The sequence below is a fragment of the Kryptolebias marmoratus genome, linkage group LG13 (assembly GCF_001649575.2).
Source record: "Kryptolebias marmoratus isolate JLee-2015 linkage group LG13, ASM164957v2, whole genome shotgun sequence".
Classification (NCBI taxonomy): Eukaryota; Metazoa; Chordata; class Actinopteri; order Cyprinodontiformes; family Rivulidae; genus Kryptolebias; species Kryptolebias marmoratus.
In genome coordinates this window covers 4,369,701-4,384,914 of record NC_051442.1, presented here as the reverse complement: position 1 = coordinate 4,384,914, position 15,214 = coordinate 4,369,701, and the positions used below count along the sequence as shown (strand labels likewise).

The following is a 15,214-nucleotide window of genomic DNA, read 5'->3' as shown; positions in this document are numbered from 1 at the left end:
TGACATTTACTTTAGAAAATCATGACGGCCGACACACATGAGGTGTTCAATTTTCCACTCTCAGAATTTGGTAAGATAAAAAAAAGAATAAACACCCACATCCATACATAATCAGTCTGAAAAAAAAAACTAATGGAAACTAACCAAGTGCTGCAGTTTACTGCTACATCACCCTTTCATTTCACTATTAACAGGGATATGTTGTAATTCCTACTGCTTTTTCAGCTTTAACAATGATTTACTTTTAAGATTTTTTTTACACATGGATGATATCAAAAACTTAAACACACTGCACATTCTTAGAAATAAAAATCTTACATTCGTCTCAGTTGGTTTTCTAATCTTACAGACCTGGAAAAGGAAAACTGGAAGATTTCACAAGATACAGTAGCTAAAGAACATTTAGGAACAGTCTGTAATGCAATTTGAAAACTTCTCTGAATTTATTCATCATCTAGCTCGCTCTTCAAAGTTAAATCAGCTGTCTTCAGTGTGAAATCAAAGCTGAGAGCCACACACGCTGCTTACGGTCCTGCTTTGTGCTGCAGAGACACTGGAGGGCAGCCTTGAATGAATAAAGAACTGAACTTGAACTGTACCCAGTATCTTTTCCCCCAAAGTGTGCATTAGTAAAATAAATCATAGAAGAAGCTTGTTCAGTGTCCTGACATTCTGGGCATAGAAAGAAATATTACTCCACTGGATTCCCTGCAAAGTCCCCCACTGTTTCTGGTTGGTAATATTGGAACAGGTCCCAGAGGACCTTCTGATCTGTGTAACACACTCCTACACTGATAATTTATTTAGATTTTGGAATTCAGATTTGGACCATCACAGTGTGAGTTTATCTGCCCCTCTGTCCAGAGTTTTTATCTAAAGTGTGTCAGAAACTGAAGTTCTAGGGATGTTTGCTGTAAGTTTACTGTGACCAACTTCAGATAATAAGAAATGTTTTGTGCTTGTGTGTACCGACTGAGCAACTGTGTTTTTGTTTGTTAATAAAAAAAGCTAAAGATTTTCAGCATCTGTTTGTTTTGTGAAGATTTATTTGGTTTACATGCTTCAGTGTGTTAAAATAAAACACTTTTTCAGTTTGTTCTGGCTTTTTTTGTTTGAAATAATTGTTTTTCTGTAACATTATACTCTCAAGTTACCCACTCTGCTCTGAATGGTCAAAAATAGCAGAACGCAACGGAACTACAAAAGCTGTCTAATGTAAATTTTATAAGAATGCCGTAAAGAAAAGAAAGAAAAATCGGGAGCCAGAGAAGATGTTTTAGGCACTACTTGAGCAGAATTACCAACGTGATGGAAGACTACAAACTTTACTTTAACCTTTGTAAATGCAGACACTGAAACCACCGTTGTCTAAATTTTTCACTGCAAATCGATTAAAATTTCAAAAAATAACAGTTCACATTGTGACACTTAGATTTAGATGTATTTGGATAAAGGTCCATTTCAAATATATTTATGTTATTATTACTTTTTGTGTTCAGTTCTGGTATTTGTATTATGCTTCTTGGTATATTGCTCCAAACACTTCATTTATTTTTAAAGACTTTAACTGAATGCATCAGTTACATGAGCTTATTCAGCTGGTTGAAGCTATATGTCATTAAGGTATCATGGCATACTGCAGTAATACCTTTAAGTAATAGCTTTTTTTTCTTTACAAAGCTTTTTTAATTTCAACTTTGGCTTTTAACAGGTTTCGAGACATTTCTGATGAAACTATTGACATTTCTCAGCTATCTTGAGATTTAAAAAAAAGACAAAATACAATCTAAAGGCGTGACCCACTAAGATGATTTTTACGATGACAGAAATTCATCAAAACACAAAGAATTCTTAAAAGCAGGCCATAGGAATCAACAACAGACAGGAAAATGAGCAATGCAGAAAACCCTTTTAAAAATACTGGATGCAAGTTAGTGGTTAGTTGTACACTTATTCTTATCATCCTTTATTAAAAAATAATAATAAAGTTAACAGCTTTCATAGCTTCTGCCCATGCAATAATTTCTTCATGGTTCAAAACTCTTACTCTACATGTAAAGGTTAAAGAGGACTATCTCAGCTACTGTTTATTATTCCATATGCAAACAGGCATCAAATTTATAATTCCACGATGAGGGCAAAGTGCAACAGCAGCTTATTACCCCCACAAAAATATTCCACATGCAAAAACATGCACAAGCGATTTCTTGGCAACATAAAATAAACAAGATTTGGAGGTCATCATTTTCGAGTTGCAATTACATTTTATTAGCTGCTATGATAGTTTGGTTTGGCATTTGACTACATTAAGACCAACAAATGGTAAAATGTCCATCTTGTCTGGAACCACCAAAAACATTTTAAAATAATGTTTTTTCATGAAAGAGAAAAGAAAACAGTAGGCTGAAATTTATTGTCTATAAATTGTTTGCACCATTATGTGGATTGATGTTGCAAACCATAAAAGGCCCCAAAATGGATAATGTTCTGTTGGATCAGCATACAGTCAAACATGAGCATGCAGCCAAAATAAAAAAAAGCACAAACATTAAGATTTCTGTCATTTTGACCAAATTTTGTTGTGTTAGTTAAATGCAGACGAAAGTTTGAGAAGGAAAATATTAAAATGTTTCTAGCATTTCTGTAGCAGCAATTGCTGCATCTTGCAAGGTCAATTAGTGTCAGTGTCATGGTTAAAAATCCTTTGAAAGACTAACAAAGAGAGATTTTTATTTATTTTTTTCTAAATTAAAACTTCTTGTGTGATTGTCTCTGCTGTCTCCTGGGGTTTGGCAGACAAATATAACGAAGTAACTAGCAAGCCAAAAGTCATTTTAACTGAAAAACAACTCATTCACATCCTTTCTCTGACAGTATTTGATATCAATAGAAGTTATCTAAGAAAATCAAACATGTCTAAGCAGTTGCATCCATCATTTAAGCACAGCTTAATCCACCTTACCTCCTCCTTAACATGAAAACTTTTCAAACAAGTTTACTGTCACTCCTTAAGTACACTGAATATTTAAATGACATATAAAAAGCAGACACTTAACATGTCCACACATATTTAGCCTTGACTTGAAGACAGCTGTAGAACAGATGTCCAAATATTTAAAAAAGCTACTCTAACATTTTAGATTTGTGTTTGCTCGTATACCATAACAGATGAAATTTCTAGTGAAATCACATCCGGACCTTTAATTTAATATTTTTCTCTTTTTGGCTGCACATGTAGGCTGCAAAGATTAAATTTCTTTTATGGCTGATTAAAACAGCAGGCGCGTGCCACAGATCTGTGTACTTATAGGTGACTGCATTGTTACAGACAACGCTTGCTTCTGCTCTGCTCATTGCTTCATTTGCATTTTAACAGGAACAATAAATCATGTGCCATGAATTCACTGCCGAGAAGCAGGTTTTTCCTCCCCAAGTGCTCTCACACAGACAGAATGCACAGATCTACTAAAAAAAAAAAACACTTCTCTTTACATCCTTGTCAAGTGCAGTACTGAGCTGGTTTTATAAGAACACTGCTGAGGATGTATCGCATCAGATGAATCTTAGTTTCACAAAAATCCACAAATGTCTGAGTGATTAATCACTGGTGACTGTTCAAGTTTGACAAGCTGCAAGATGTGTTAATTCACACTGATTGCAAAGCACCTATTTCCTATGACATCATCATCATCAACATCATCAGTACATTTTCTGTGCAATGAAATGCAGAGTTCTGAGCAGATTTGTGTACTGCAGAAGTCAAAAATACCCATATGTGGCACAATGCACTGCATAGAAACTGTTTCTTTTGCAAACAAAAATAAAATAAAATAGAACTTGGCTTTATAGATAAATGATTTCATAGCATGGACGGAAAAAACAAAGTTTTGACTAAAATGTAGATCAAACTGGACTAATGCTGCTTCATCACTGTTCTGTCCAACTTCTAGTGAACAAGGGCATCACCTGGTCTTCAGAGCCTTTTCCCTTAAAGTATTTTGGACCTCACAAGTTTTTCATATTCTTACCCTCGAACCCACATTTTTTGTTTTTAACTCCTTCTTACTCAATTTTCTCTGTGAAAACTTTTTTTGGGTTATTGGTGGCGGTGGGGGCTGTTACATTGACCCTATATAACTCAGCAAGTTATTTTTTCTAATTTGTTTTAAAGTCTTAAAGGTTCTGCCACACGGTGCCACTGTGTGGCACTGCACCATCATCAAAATTACACAAGCAAAACACACCGTGATCAGAATGATCCTTCTTGCCTTAGTGATTAAGATCTTTCAAACGTCTTCATGAACTCAGCAGTTTAAGGAACTAGACTTAATTTTAAATATATAAGTGAGGGCGTTTCAACAAGTAATGGTAACTCAGTTCCATAAAGACTTGAATATTGTGAACTGAAGACTTTTTTTTCAGCAAAGCAGACGATGTTGAAGTATGAATCACTGAAGAGAAGGTGCAAAAATGTATATCATTTTAGTAAACAGTGAGAACTTGAATTCCTGTAGATATTAAAACCGTTTTATAATTTTTCTGCATGCAAACCTAACCTGAAAAGATCTGATTAAAATAAAGCTTCAAAGAAAATATAAAGAAGTATAAATTAAAGGAAATGCAGGAAGTATTGGCTGCATGTTTGCCCAGTTGGTTAGCAATATTGCAACATGGAGCTCGCAGGTTCTCCCACTGCATGTGCGGCTTTTCCCCAGGTACTCTGGTTTGTTACAGACCAAAAACGTGCACGTTAGGTTAAATGGAAAATCTAAATGGTCTCTAGATGCAACTGTGAATGATTTTCTGTTTCATTCATCCTAATGTGGTCCTGTGCTGGGATGGCAAGGCATACTCAATAAACATAGTCATGACTCTGTATAGAAACAAATGGGAATGAAAAATAGATGGATTAAACGGAAATGGTGGACAGATTATGACTGCTTTCAAAAACTAAATACAACTTGCAGTAGAGGAATGTTGATGGCATTTAGAACAGTGGTGGATTAAAAGAAGCTATTAATGTTAAATTTTGCTGTAAATAATAAGATCATGTATATAATATAAGAGGGGTAATTATAATTAGAGTTATATTGATCAACAGATAGGTGAGAAAATAGTAGGAAAATATAGGTTGTTCTTCACTCTACTGCTTTTCAAATGGAAGGATCAGAAAAAATATTTTGTATTTCGTTTGTCTGTTTGAAATAAAATTCATTTATTCCTCTATTCATTTTCCTTTACACACCATACCAATAATATTTAACTAGTCTTATCTAACTGACAAAACCTGGGAAATGTTTGGAGCTAAATAATTTCACATTCCTGAACAGTAACAGCCAATTTTCCTGCAGACAGCTAGAGCACCATTTGCTTTACGAATGAGAAGGATTCTGTTCGTGTTTAATGGAAACAGAAGTGATGCAGACATTTAAATGAAGATCATGATAACAAAAAAAATGAAAATCCCTCAGCATTGATCATCACCATCATTACTCAACGGGCTCCAACAGCAGGGAAAAGTGACAAAGAGCACCTCACAGAGTGTCATGAGAGTTTTTTTTTTTTCCTTAAGATAGAATTTAGTTGAGATTAAACAGCAGTGTCAGAAATAATTAGGTGAAAGAGCTGGAATCTCATTTTTAATTTTAAGAAAAAAATGATGGTAAAACATTTCAGAGGTGAAACCTTTTAAAAGAAACTAATAAATTTAAATCAATTGAATTCCTCTATATTTCCTTTTTGTTGCTTAGACTTCAGTGATGTGTGTTTCAATTAATGATCATTTGGTGATGCTTGATTTATAAATGTGTTTTACATATTTATAAATGAAGCAGTAAAATCACTTCAGTTTGCTTATTTTCGTTTAAGTAGCTCTTTGCTTTCAGCTACACATCTTCAAATTAAGACACGGCCTTGTTTTTCAAATGGAAACTTGAGTACATGTTTTTTTCTATGCTTCAGTATTCCACAAGGACATTAAGACATCACAAAAGTCTCTGCTAATATAAGTGAAGACTAATTTTTTGTGTATTTTAACACCAAGTTGATGTAGGAGAAAATGCACTAGAAGCCACAACAGTAGGGGTTTTTGTGACCGACTGTTGTCTCTGTAAACATCAATACTGTATATCTGTAGAATTTTGTGCACCATTTGCAGAACAATTTAACCCAGCAGGGAGTTGTCATAATGAAACATGAGTTGCTTTAGAATGAGCATTTAAAAGTGTTTGTCACTGGCAACCATTCTGTGGTTTATACAACATTGCCTTTGTAAAGACAGAGAGAGAGAAAAAAAAATCACCATTCACATTTGTGTGATTACTGAAAATGAATCAATGCTTTATTAATTTTCTCACATTGAAATGTTGATTATGGCTGCACGTGATCTTAGTTTTTAACCATCACTTTGTCTATTATGACTCTGCAGATCTTTCATGAGCTGTAGAGCAGACAGTGGAACAAAGGTTTGAATAAATGTAAACTCGATAGAAAGCTTTGCTTAAACTAGGACCTGATGGTTATTTTTAAAACTTGAAGCTCTTACCACCAACAACTTCTTTAGTCATTACTTGACTTTCCCAATAATGACATTGTTGTTCCAAAAAAATAATAAAATAAAAACATCTGAACAGATGCCTAAAACAATATGTGCTTTGTTTTATAGATGGATTGCAGGCTGCAATGCTGCATTCACTGTATTTGTTCTTGAATTAACAAAACATTTTGATTTATCAATGGCAGAGGATGAAGCACAAAAACAGGGGATTATGAGGTGTCAGAAAAATCAACCCCCTATCACAAAGTCATTCATTTTTATCTTTTCATCTGTAGAGCTCAATGCATAAATTTACAATTCTGTGCTATCTCTGTGTTAAAACTGAATGTATTTTTTTATTGTTCACATTATTAATCTGTTTACTTGTTGTTTTAAGTACTCAGTTCCTGCTGTTTCGCTTGCATCTCGACTTATGCAGATAATATTTCTTGCTGTGAGAGCATTAAATGGCAAGAACACAGGTGCAAAATAAAGAATTACTTTCTTATTGAAAGAAATAGAAAAAATGAGAATGTGTGGTAGATGGCTTAAACCATGCACTTTAAAAATCATTATTTAATCATGTGTGAAATCATTGTTTTGCATTTTTTTACTGTTTTAATTTAGTTTTTGGTTAAGTTTAGCAACTGCTGGAGACTAATTGGCAAATTTGTCTACAGCATGTCTCACAATGTTCACGGGGATTGTAGATTTCCTTGCATGAGCTGCAGAAGCTCACCATCTTGAAATCTGAACATGTTAAAAGTGATTTGTGCAACAAATTTTCTCTTTAAGTAGTCAAAGTTGTTGCTGGTGTCTTAAACATCTCAAGAACTGTATTTTGAAATGTGCATGGGTGCTCTCCTTTGACAGAAAAAGGTCTAAAATTCACGCAAATGATAAAAGTAATTATTAACTGTAATGTACGCCAGTAGACTAAATATTAGGAGTGGGAGCTGCAGACAAAGTGAACACAAAGTTGATATAAATTAGAAGGAGGTGGGCAATGAAATAATGTGCACGGCCTAGAATAGTTTTTCAAGCTTTGCACACAAAAATGGGTCATGATTTTCAGTGACGGCTTGTTGGTTACTTGGTCATAAAAATACTCAGAATTCAGTGACACTACAACTGAAAATTTTCATATTTTGCTGCAGTATTGATCCAGGTTTGAGTCGCCAACTAGTCTCCAATTGTCGGCCCAAGCTTTCCAAGCCATGGGTTCTCTACCTTTTTAACAATCTTTAGCTGAAATTGTAGTTGCATTTTAAAAACAGCCACCTTTTGGTCCTGCTGCAAAGCCTCTATATTGCAAACACAGTTTACATGTTATTCTTTTCTTTTTTTTTTGTTCAAAATAATAATAAAAAAATAAACTCCTTTCTTCTTCAGTTAGGCAAAATCTAAGCTCCTCATTGTTCAGCATCTGGGTTTAACAGTCATCTGTGGTGCAATGTAACACTGAATGCAGATTATACACATTGTGTTAAAGCTCCAGAGAAACAAAGACTAAAATCGGTCTCACAAGCATTTTCCCAGGAAAATTCGGCAAAAGAAAAAAAAAAGTGTCACACATCTCCATATGTTAAGCCTCAAAAAGCCATTACTGTCTTGAAAGAAAAGGAAAGAATTTATTTCAACCCTACAATGGTTACATGGAAATACACTGATATACACTTACAAAAATGTCTCAGAAGATAAAATAATTTCACATTCTTGAAATGAGATTCTCAGTGTTTAACAGCCATCGCATTCATTTTTTCAGACATTTTTTTTTTTTTTTACTTTCAGGTAAAAAGAGAACATGAGTTGTCAAAATAACAGCTGATTTATTGTATTTCTCGAATATCAGTTTTAAAAGATTATGTACACTTTGTCACAAAACATGATTAGTCAGTTTCTTCACAACTCTCCATCTTCTTCATACAAGCTGATTACATGTATTTGTAAATGAGCATACTATAATATGGAAAAGTAAGAAGCAGATTTGAAAAAATTAGTTCTTTGACCATAACCAATGTTGAAATTCTTCGCAAATGTTATCTTTCCACATGTTGTACAGCAGGACATTTCAAGCTTGGATCCCAAAGACAGGAATTAGGCACAGTATTTGCACTTTCTCCTGTTTAACACATTCATAATGCTTGACTGAGGGGGATTTGAAGCAGCTGCATAGCACATTGTTGAATACTTCTTCATGCCTTGTGTCAGCTTTCATGCCGTGTTCATGCTTTTATGTCACTTTGACATATCAATGGAATGATGTCGGATTAAAAGGCAACAAAGTCCTAAATCTAAGTTGTTTTTTTTCGGTCTGCCATTTCTTGTTAAAACACTGTAGACGCATTATTAAACAGTCGAAGGTAGTTACTCTATTCACCTCTTTTCTGACCACATTAAGGCATTATGAATGTGTTACTTATCAAATCTAAAACAAAGCAACAACACTTTGTCTTCATTGCATCAACCCAATTTCAATTGGCAACACTGACTAACCCTCAATATCCCCCTCCACCTAAATATAGTCATATATACCATGAAAACAAATAAAAACAAAATATCAACAGAACCCAAAATCTCAAACTTGAAAACGATGCAAGTACCGAGCACCCTGTAATAACATGAAACCAATGTCTTGAATCTTCATCTTTTTTTTTTTTCCCAATCTTGTAGGTGGCTGCCCAATGGTGAAAAAAGGCATAGAAAGCACAGGAGTCTGGACCCAAGGATTTTAAAACGGCTCAGACCATCCTCTTTCTCCTTGAATGAAATCAGTTTATGAGAGCCAGAACACAGTCAGAACTGAGGCCAGAAGAGCTGCCAGACTGTATGTCACACATTGGCAACCAAGGGTAGCTGAGGTGGTTGACCAATAATATTGATACACATCAACAATTTTTTTAAGCGATAGTCGTAGCAATTAGGTGTGACAAGAAGATAGAAAACATAATAAAAGCACAAACAGAGAAAGAAATTTGTGTGTATGGCAATGTCATGGTCCATAGGTGCCCAGAAGATCACACATGAAGACAGGAAGAGGACATGGAGAAAAAGGGAAGCAGGAGAGAGAGAGGGAAAGAAAATGAAAAATAGGTCAGAAATTCAGAAATCCACATCTGAAAGGTTACTAAAGACTGAACTCAGGAATAACAAAAGGAACTCTAAGTTTTAGAACCAAAACTAAAAACAAAACCAAAAGAACGTCACAATATGTTAGCAGTACGGCTTTATGGTTGATGGGAGGAATGAGAGGAAGGTCACACAAAGGGGAAAGACACCACTGAGGAAGACATTTCAAACACACTGCAATCCTTCTCTGCTTCAAAACACAAGGACAATTTTAATCAGTCATGGCAGTAAGTCAGGAGTCAATGTTTAAATTAAAGAATAATGACAACCTTGATACAGGAACATATCTGCAATAGTCTGACTATTAAAACATATTAATAATGGCCAGTGGTGCAGTTCAAAGTACATGCAAGCACAGGCACCTGATTATGCCAAATAAGGAAGCAAAACTAGAAAAAAACAAATATAGTTACCGATATAGTTACAGTTAACCAGACATTTTACTTATTAGTCATTTACTCTATTCTGCCTGATTTATGGTCAAAAAAAGATGCACAATCTAGCGATCCAGCAGCTAGTGGTCCTCATTAAGTTGGATTGATTCAACTCAAATGAGTTGGTGTGAGGGTATCTAGAAGTTTATGAAGTTTATGAATATTTGTAATAATAAAGTTTTAGTTTGTAACAAAAGAAGCACAAATAAAATTACTAAAAACTACATTCATTTGTCCTTTTACTGGAAGAAGGACCTTAATAAGTTTTCATCTCCACTTAAAAAAAAACTTGCTTCATTGATCAAGTGCCTCTACATGCATGTAGATATTTACTCACCACTGATAAAATAACTAATTTTATAAATATTGTATTAATTAACTTAAAAGAATTAATAAACAAAGCAGGAATTTTAGATTTGTTTTATTCTCTCTTTGGACATTTAGCTAAAGTTTTATGTACTTGTAAATTTCTACAAGCTTCAAACAGCGATGTTTTTAACTTAGAGTAAAACTATTTAATGTTGCAGTTCAGCATAGTCAGAGTAATATATATATAAGAAAAACTCACCTTCTAAATGAACAAACATTACAGCTGCAATAAAAACGTAACTTATCAAAGAAAAGGCAGTGTTGAAGTAATTTGGCTGTTTTTACGTGGTGAAAGAAGAAAGAAACAGACATATTACTGACTGTTGTTGCTCATATTTCTTATGCATTCTTCTTCAGTGAACCAGTTACAAAAATGGCTGCAACGGAAGATAATTTACTCCACAGTTGCTTGGTATGAACATGCACAACAATAGGGAAAGGGTGGGCAAGCATTCACAACTGAACCATTTCTTCTGTCACCATTACACCACTAGTCATGGTGAGGAGAATAGCCCATGCAAAACTCACACATCCAACACAGATGCTGGTTATGAAGTCTGAGACATGGATGAATGGATGACCTCATGTTATCAATCCTTAGAAAATTAATAGCAGTTTTATTTTATTTTTTTGTGATTTTACTGAAATGTCAACCTTAGCTGGGGAGATTTGGATTAATCACCTGTCAGTACCTGCCACTGTTTGGGTCCATATAAGAGAATAATGAAAAGTTTGATTTTAACTACTATCATTTCATCTCGACAGCTGGGAAGCATTTTGCCTTGTCTGCGTCTGAAGCATGCAAATGCCACCCAGCTCTGCCTACTAAAGTTACAGAAGCCAAATCACATAAACTACTGTGACACAACAGATTCAGCAGATTATTTTTGACTGGTAAAACTTGTTTTCAGACATGCTTAATGCTGGAACACGTTCCAATTAAAAAATCCACCCAAGTTCCAAGGATAAACACATCTTTTATGTGTTACTAAATTCTGAACATTTGTTTAAAAGCAAAAACAAAAATATACAGAAAGAGGCTAAACAATGCATTAACTGCATGTGGAACCTAAGTTGTAATTGAGCGTATGGAGCCACTATTTATTTACAAAACAGCAGCTGTTCTGAGTGAGCATTACCAAAACCAGCTGTGTGAGTGGAAAAGGAGAAGTCAAATTAAATGCAGATGTTGTAGCTCAAAATAAACCTCAGCACTTTCTTCAGTTAGTTGCTGGAGATACAAAAAAAAAAAAAATCTTGGAAGCAGAACTAAAATATCCAGGAAAAAAATAAACTAAGTAAAAGTAATTAGGAGAATTAAGGGCAGACTGATTTGGATGAAACCCATGTGAACTTCTGATCTGGTAGTATTATAAGTGATCCAAACCTCCCACTGCTATATGGCTGCTGCCCAGAAAACAAACAAAAGACAAAAGCTACTTTTTGTTTTTCATGTGCCATGCACTGGCAGCAGTTGCCTTTTAGTTATTCCGGTTACAAACAGAAAATATTAATCGACTTGGAGGAGGCACCATGCAAAGGCTGGAAAGGGCTGCATCCCCACCTAACCAGGCCACAGACTATATTTAGAGCATTCATGAATCCTGAAAGTTGTGGGAGCCACTAAACCAGGCAAGACAAAAGTAAAAACAGAGGCTGACACAACAAACACACACACAAACTAAATGTGAGGCACAGATAATGGTGTTATACAAAAAAGGAATAAAAAAAACACATTTTTAAAAGCTAGACCATAAATAATAATAATGAAAAAAAAAAAACAGGACAGTAATGACAAATTTCAACAAATTCTTGGTTTGCATATTTTTCTGATATTTTGGTAAATTATGACACACTGAACTCGAGAAGCTGGAAAAGTGATATCCTAATGTTAACAACAACAAAGTTTCACTTGTAGTCTGTATGTTTTCTAATATTTTTTGCAGTACATTAAAAAAGTTTGCAAATATATGAGTTACTTCTAATCAATCTTACTTACACTAAATTAATGGACATGTATGTATTGATCAATATACTGTCTAAGAAAACTTATGATTTTGGCTCTTATAGTAAAAGTCGAATAAATGAAATAATCCTTACAAAAAACCTGCATGAATTTAATGGATCCCATGTGTTAAAACATGTGACCACATGGAATCACATTAACATGTTAAAAATGTTCTAAAATTACATGAGAAACACACCGAACATGTGTTTTACATTGATTTTTAACATGGGAAACATACTTTTCCAGGAAACATCAGCAAAACGTGTTTCACATTTGTCACGTGAAACACGTGAAAATCACGTTTTCACATGTGATCATCATGTGTTTTTTCTGTAAGGGAAATCATTGTAACTAATCAATAAAAAGAATATCATTTGAAAATTTTAGATAGGTAGCGATTTCTATGCTGTTTACGATTTTATTTTTACTTTTTCATAAATAATTTAAATCATCAGTGTGACAAAAGTTTCATGAACAGCAGCTGCTCATTACAAAAAATCTTGTTTTCTCATAGACACAGCTGTAACAGATAAAGTTAAAAATAACTAAATAAAATGTCCCATTTTAATACTCTTTTATGCACCAGTTTTGGCAATGACTGTTTTAGCAGCTTCGTTTTTTCTGTTTATTTTTGTTAAAAAATAGTACCCAGAACCACTGACAGCTTTGAAGGGCCCAGCCTTCTGTACTCAAACCTGCTTTAGTATGGGCTGACATTAATTTTATCTGTTTACCAGTTTCTGGTAAACAAAAACTGGTCTGGCTTTTCAAGCAGTCTCTAAAGGCATCTATTACTTTTTTTAAACAGCCACAGTCTAACCAACTTCTGCAGCTTTTTATGATTTCCCTCCATATCTAAATTATTTGAGAAAATTGTAACTAGAAAACACCTTTCTAATACAAAATGTTACACCTAAATTCTGATTATTTCTCTTTTTTCTACATGCAGAGTTAATCAGTAACTGTTATTTTATACTGGGTAACAATTCATAAAAAAAAAAAGAAATACTGTGTTTTGAAGTAATCAATAATGGTCACGTTTGCTCCATTTACTCTCTTTTTTTACAGAGCACCATTCTATTTTCTTGAAATTCATGTTACAATTCTTGTGAAATTTCATCTGTCCCTTACTGTGCCCTTGGCTGTTAACAAAATAGGTTCTTGATTCAATAAACTCCTCTTTTGAGAGAGAAATAAAAGGGAGGCATGACAGCATGGAGAGAGAAGATGAGAATAGAGGAAAGACGGGGACATAACGTGTTCTTCGGGAGGATAAAAGAAAGATGGATATGAGCAAAGTTAAACCTGTTACAGACAGTAGCTCAGGTTTAGTGGGGTGGGGAAACAGCCCAGGGTTAAAATTTGCACTTTAAACACAACAGAGCAACAGTGCAGAGACCAACCATGACCACTTGTGCAAAAAACCTTTGCAGATGCTGGTATTTTATGTGAAAATAAGGCATTGATGCATCACTTGATTTAGGTTTTAATGGACACTGCATCAAATGTTTTTCATATTGTTACCATCTGTGAAAAAGTCAAAATCTTAATCTTTTTCACTCAGAGCCTACAGCTGACAAACTGTAGCTGAAAAGTCAAATAGCTCAGATTCTCTAGTCATAGTAAGAGCCCACGTGCACTGTAGCTGGTATGTGTGAAAGCTCAGGGTGGGATGATGAAAATAGTACCTGGGATGGGAGTGGGCTCTATAGCTGTCCTGAAGAAAGTGATGGAAGGCTCAGATTTGCCCTGCTGGTTCTCTGCCACCACGTGGACCTCGTAATCTGTGTTCCAATCCAGACCGGCCAGCACTGTGTACTCACTGAAAGGGGGAAGGCGGAGCTCTGGTTTCCAGTCCAATACGTGTTTCTGAGTAAAGAATGCAGGCAAAGGAAATGTCAATGATAGTAATAGTAAAGTGTGATTTTGGTAATTTTCTAACAGACTTATCAGTTCTGATCTGCATCTGTTGCACAACAATAAAGCAACTACAATTAGGCAGCCTAAGAATAGGGGAAAGAGGAGGGGAATAAAATAAATAAATAAATAAATCACATGCCAGCACGAATCCTAGTGAGTGAAATTTATTATATTGAGTTACAAAAGAAAAACACATTTGGTTGTAAGCCAGCTGGGGTTTTTTGTCTTACGGGGTGCTCCTTTCACACTCTGCCTTCCTCCCCAGTGAAAATTGCTCATTTAAAATTGGCAGAACTCATTCTGGGAACATGTTTTTTGTTTTTAAGAAGATAAAACTTGCAGGGAGAAAACAATGACTTATTGATTAAAGTTAATCCAAACATGTTGTAGAGTCGCTGGCAGTTGTCCTTTTCTGGCAAAGCCTAGCCTAGCTGCTAATCTCTGTTTCCGTTTGGCAACGGGATATTTCCAAGCACTGATAATACTTTGAAAAATTGAAGAACATGCAAAGAGGTACCAAGTTACCTTTTTAGGCAGCATACTCACAGCTTTGTATCTGACCAGGTAGTGTTTAATGGGAGAGCCACCGTCATCCTGTTTGATCCATTTGACCTTAAAGGAATTCCCCTCTTTTACAGATATGGTCTCTAGTTTGGGGGCATTGGGTTCTCCTACACAGGACAGAAGAAAAAATTACAGTTAATCAGCAAATATATGGTGATAATCTGACTGTTGAAATTAATCACTATATTCTATATTCTTTTAAAATGCTTTTCCTTTCAAATCAGCTAATTTTATAATCAGAAAATGCGGCGAACG

The 15,214-nt window shown here is 34.8% G+C and overlaps 1 protein-coding gene across 13 annotated transcripts in view; it reads right to left on the bottom strand.

Moving 5' to 3' along the window:
• The window catches only part of ncam1a (neural cell adhesion molecule 1a), a 244,496-nt gene that overhangs the window by 14,018 nt on the left and 215,264 nt on the right, over positions 1–15,214 (bottom strand). For 11 of the 13 annotated variants that reach the window (XM_017419868.3, XM_017419872.3, XM_017419869.3 and 8 more), the window contains 2 exons: positions 14,942–15,066; positions 14,164–14,344 (listed from right to left, as the gene is read on the bottom strand). In XM_017419868.3, the coding sequence (XP_017275357.1) occupies positions 14,164–14,344; positions 14,942–15,066 (306 nt within the window). Of the gene's footprint in view, positions 1–8,146; positions 9,392–14,163; positions 14,345–14,941; positions 15,067–15,214 lie in introns of those variants that run through there. The other 2 variants (XM_037979002.1, XM_037979003.1) reach the window with 1 other exon arrangement.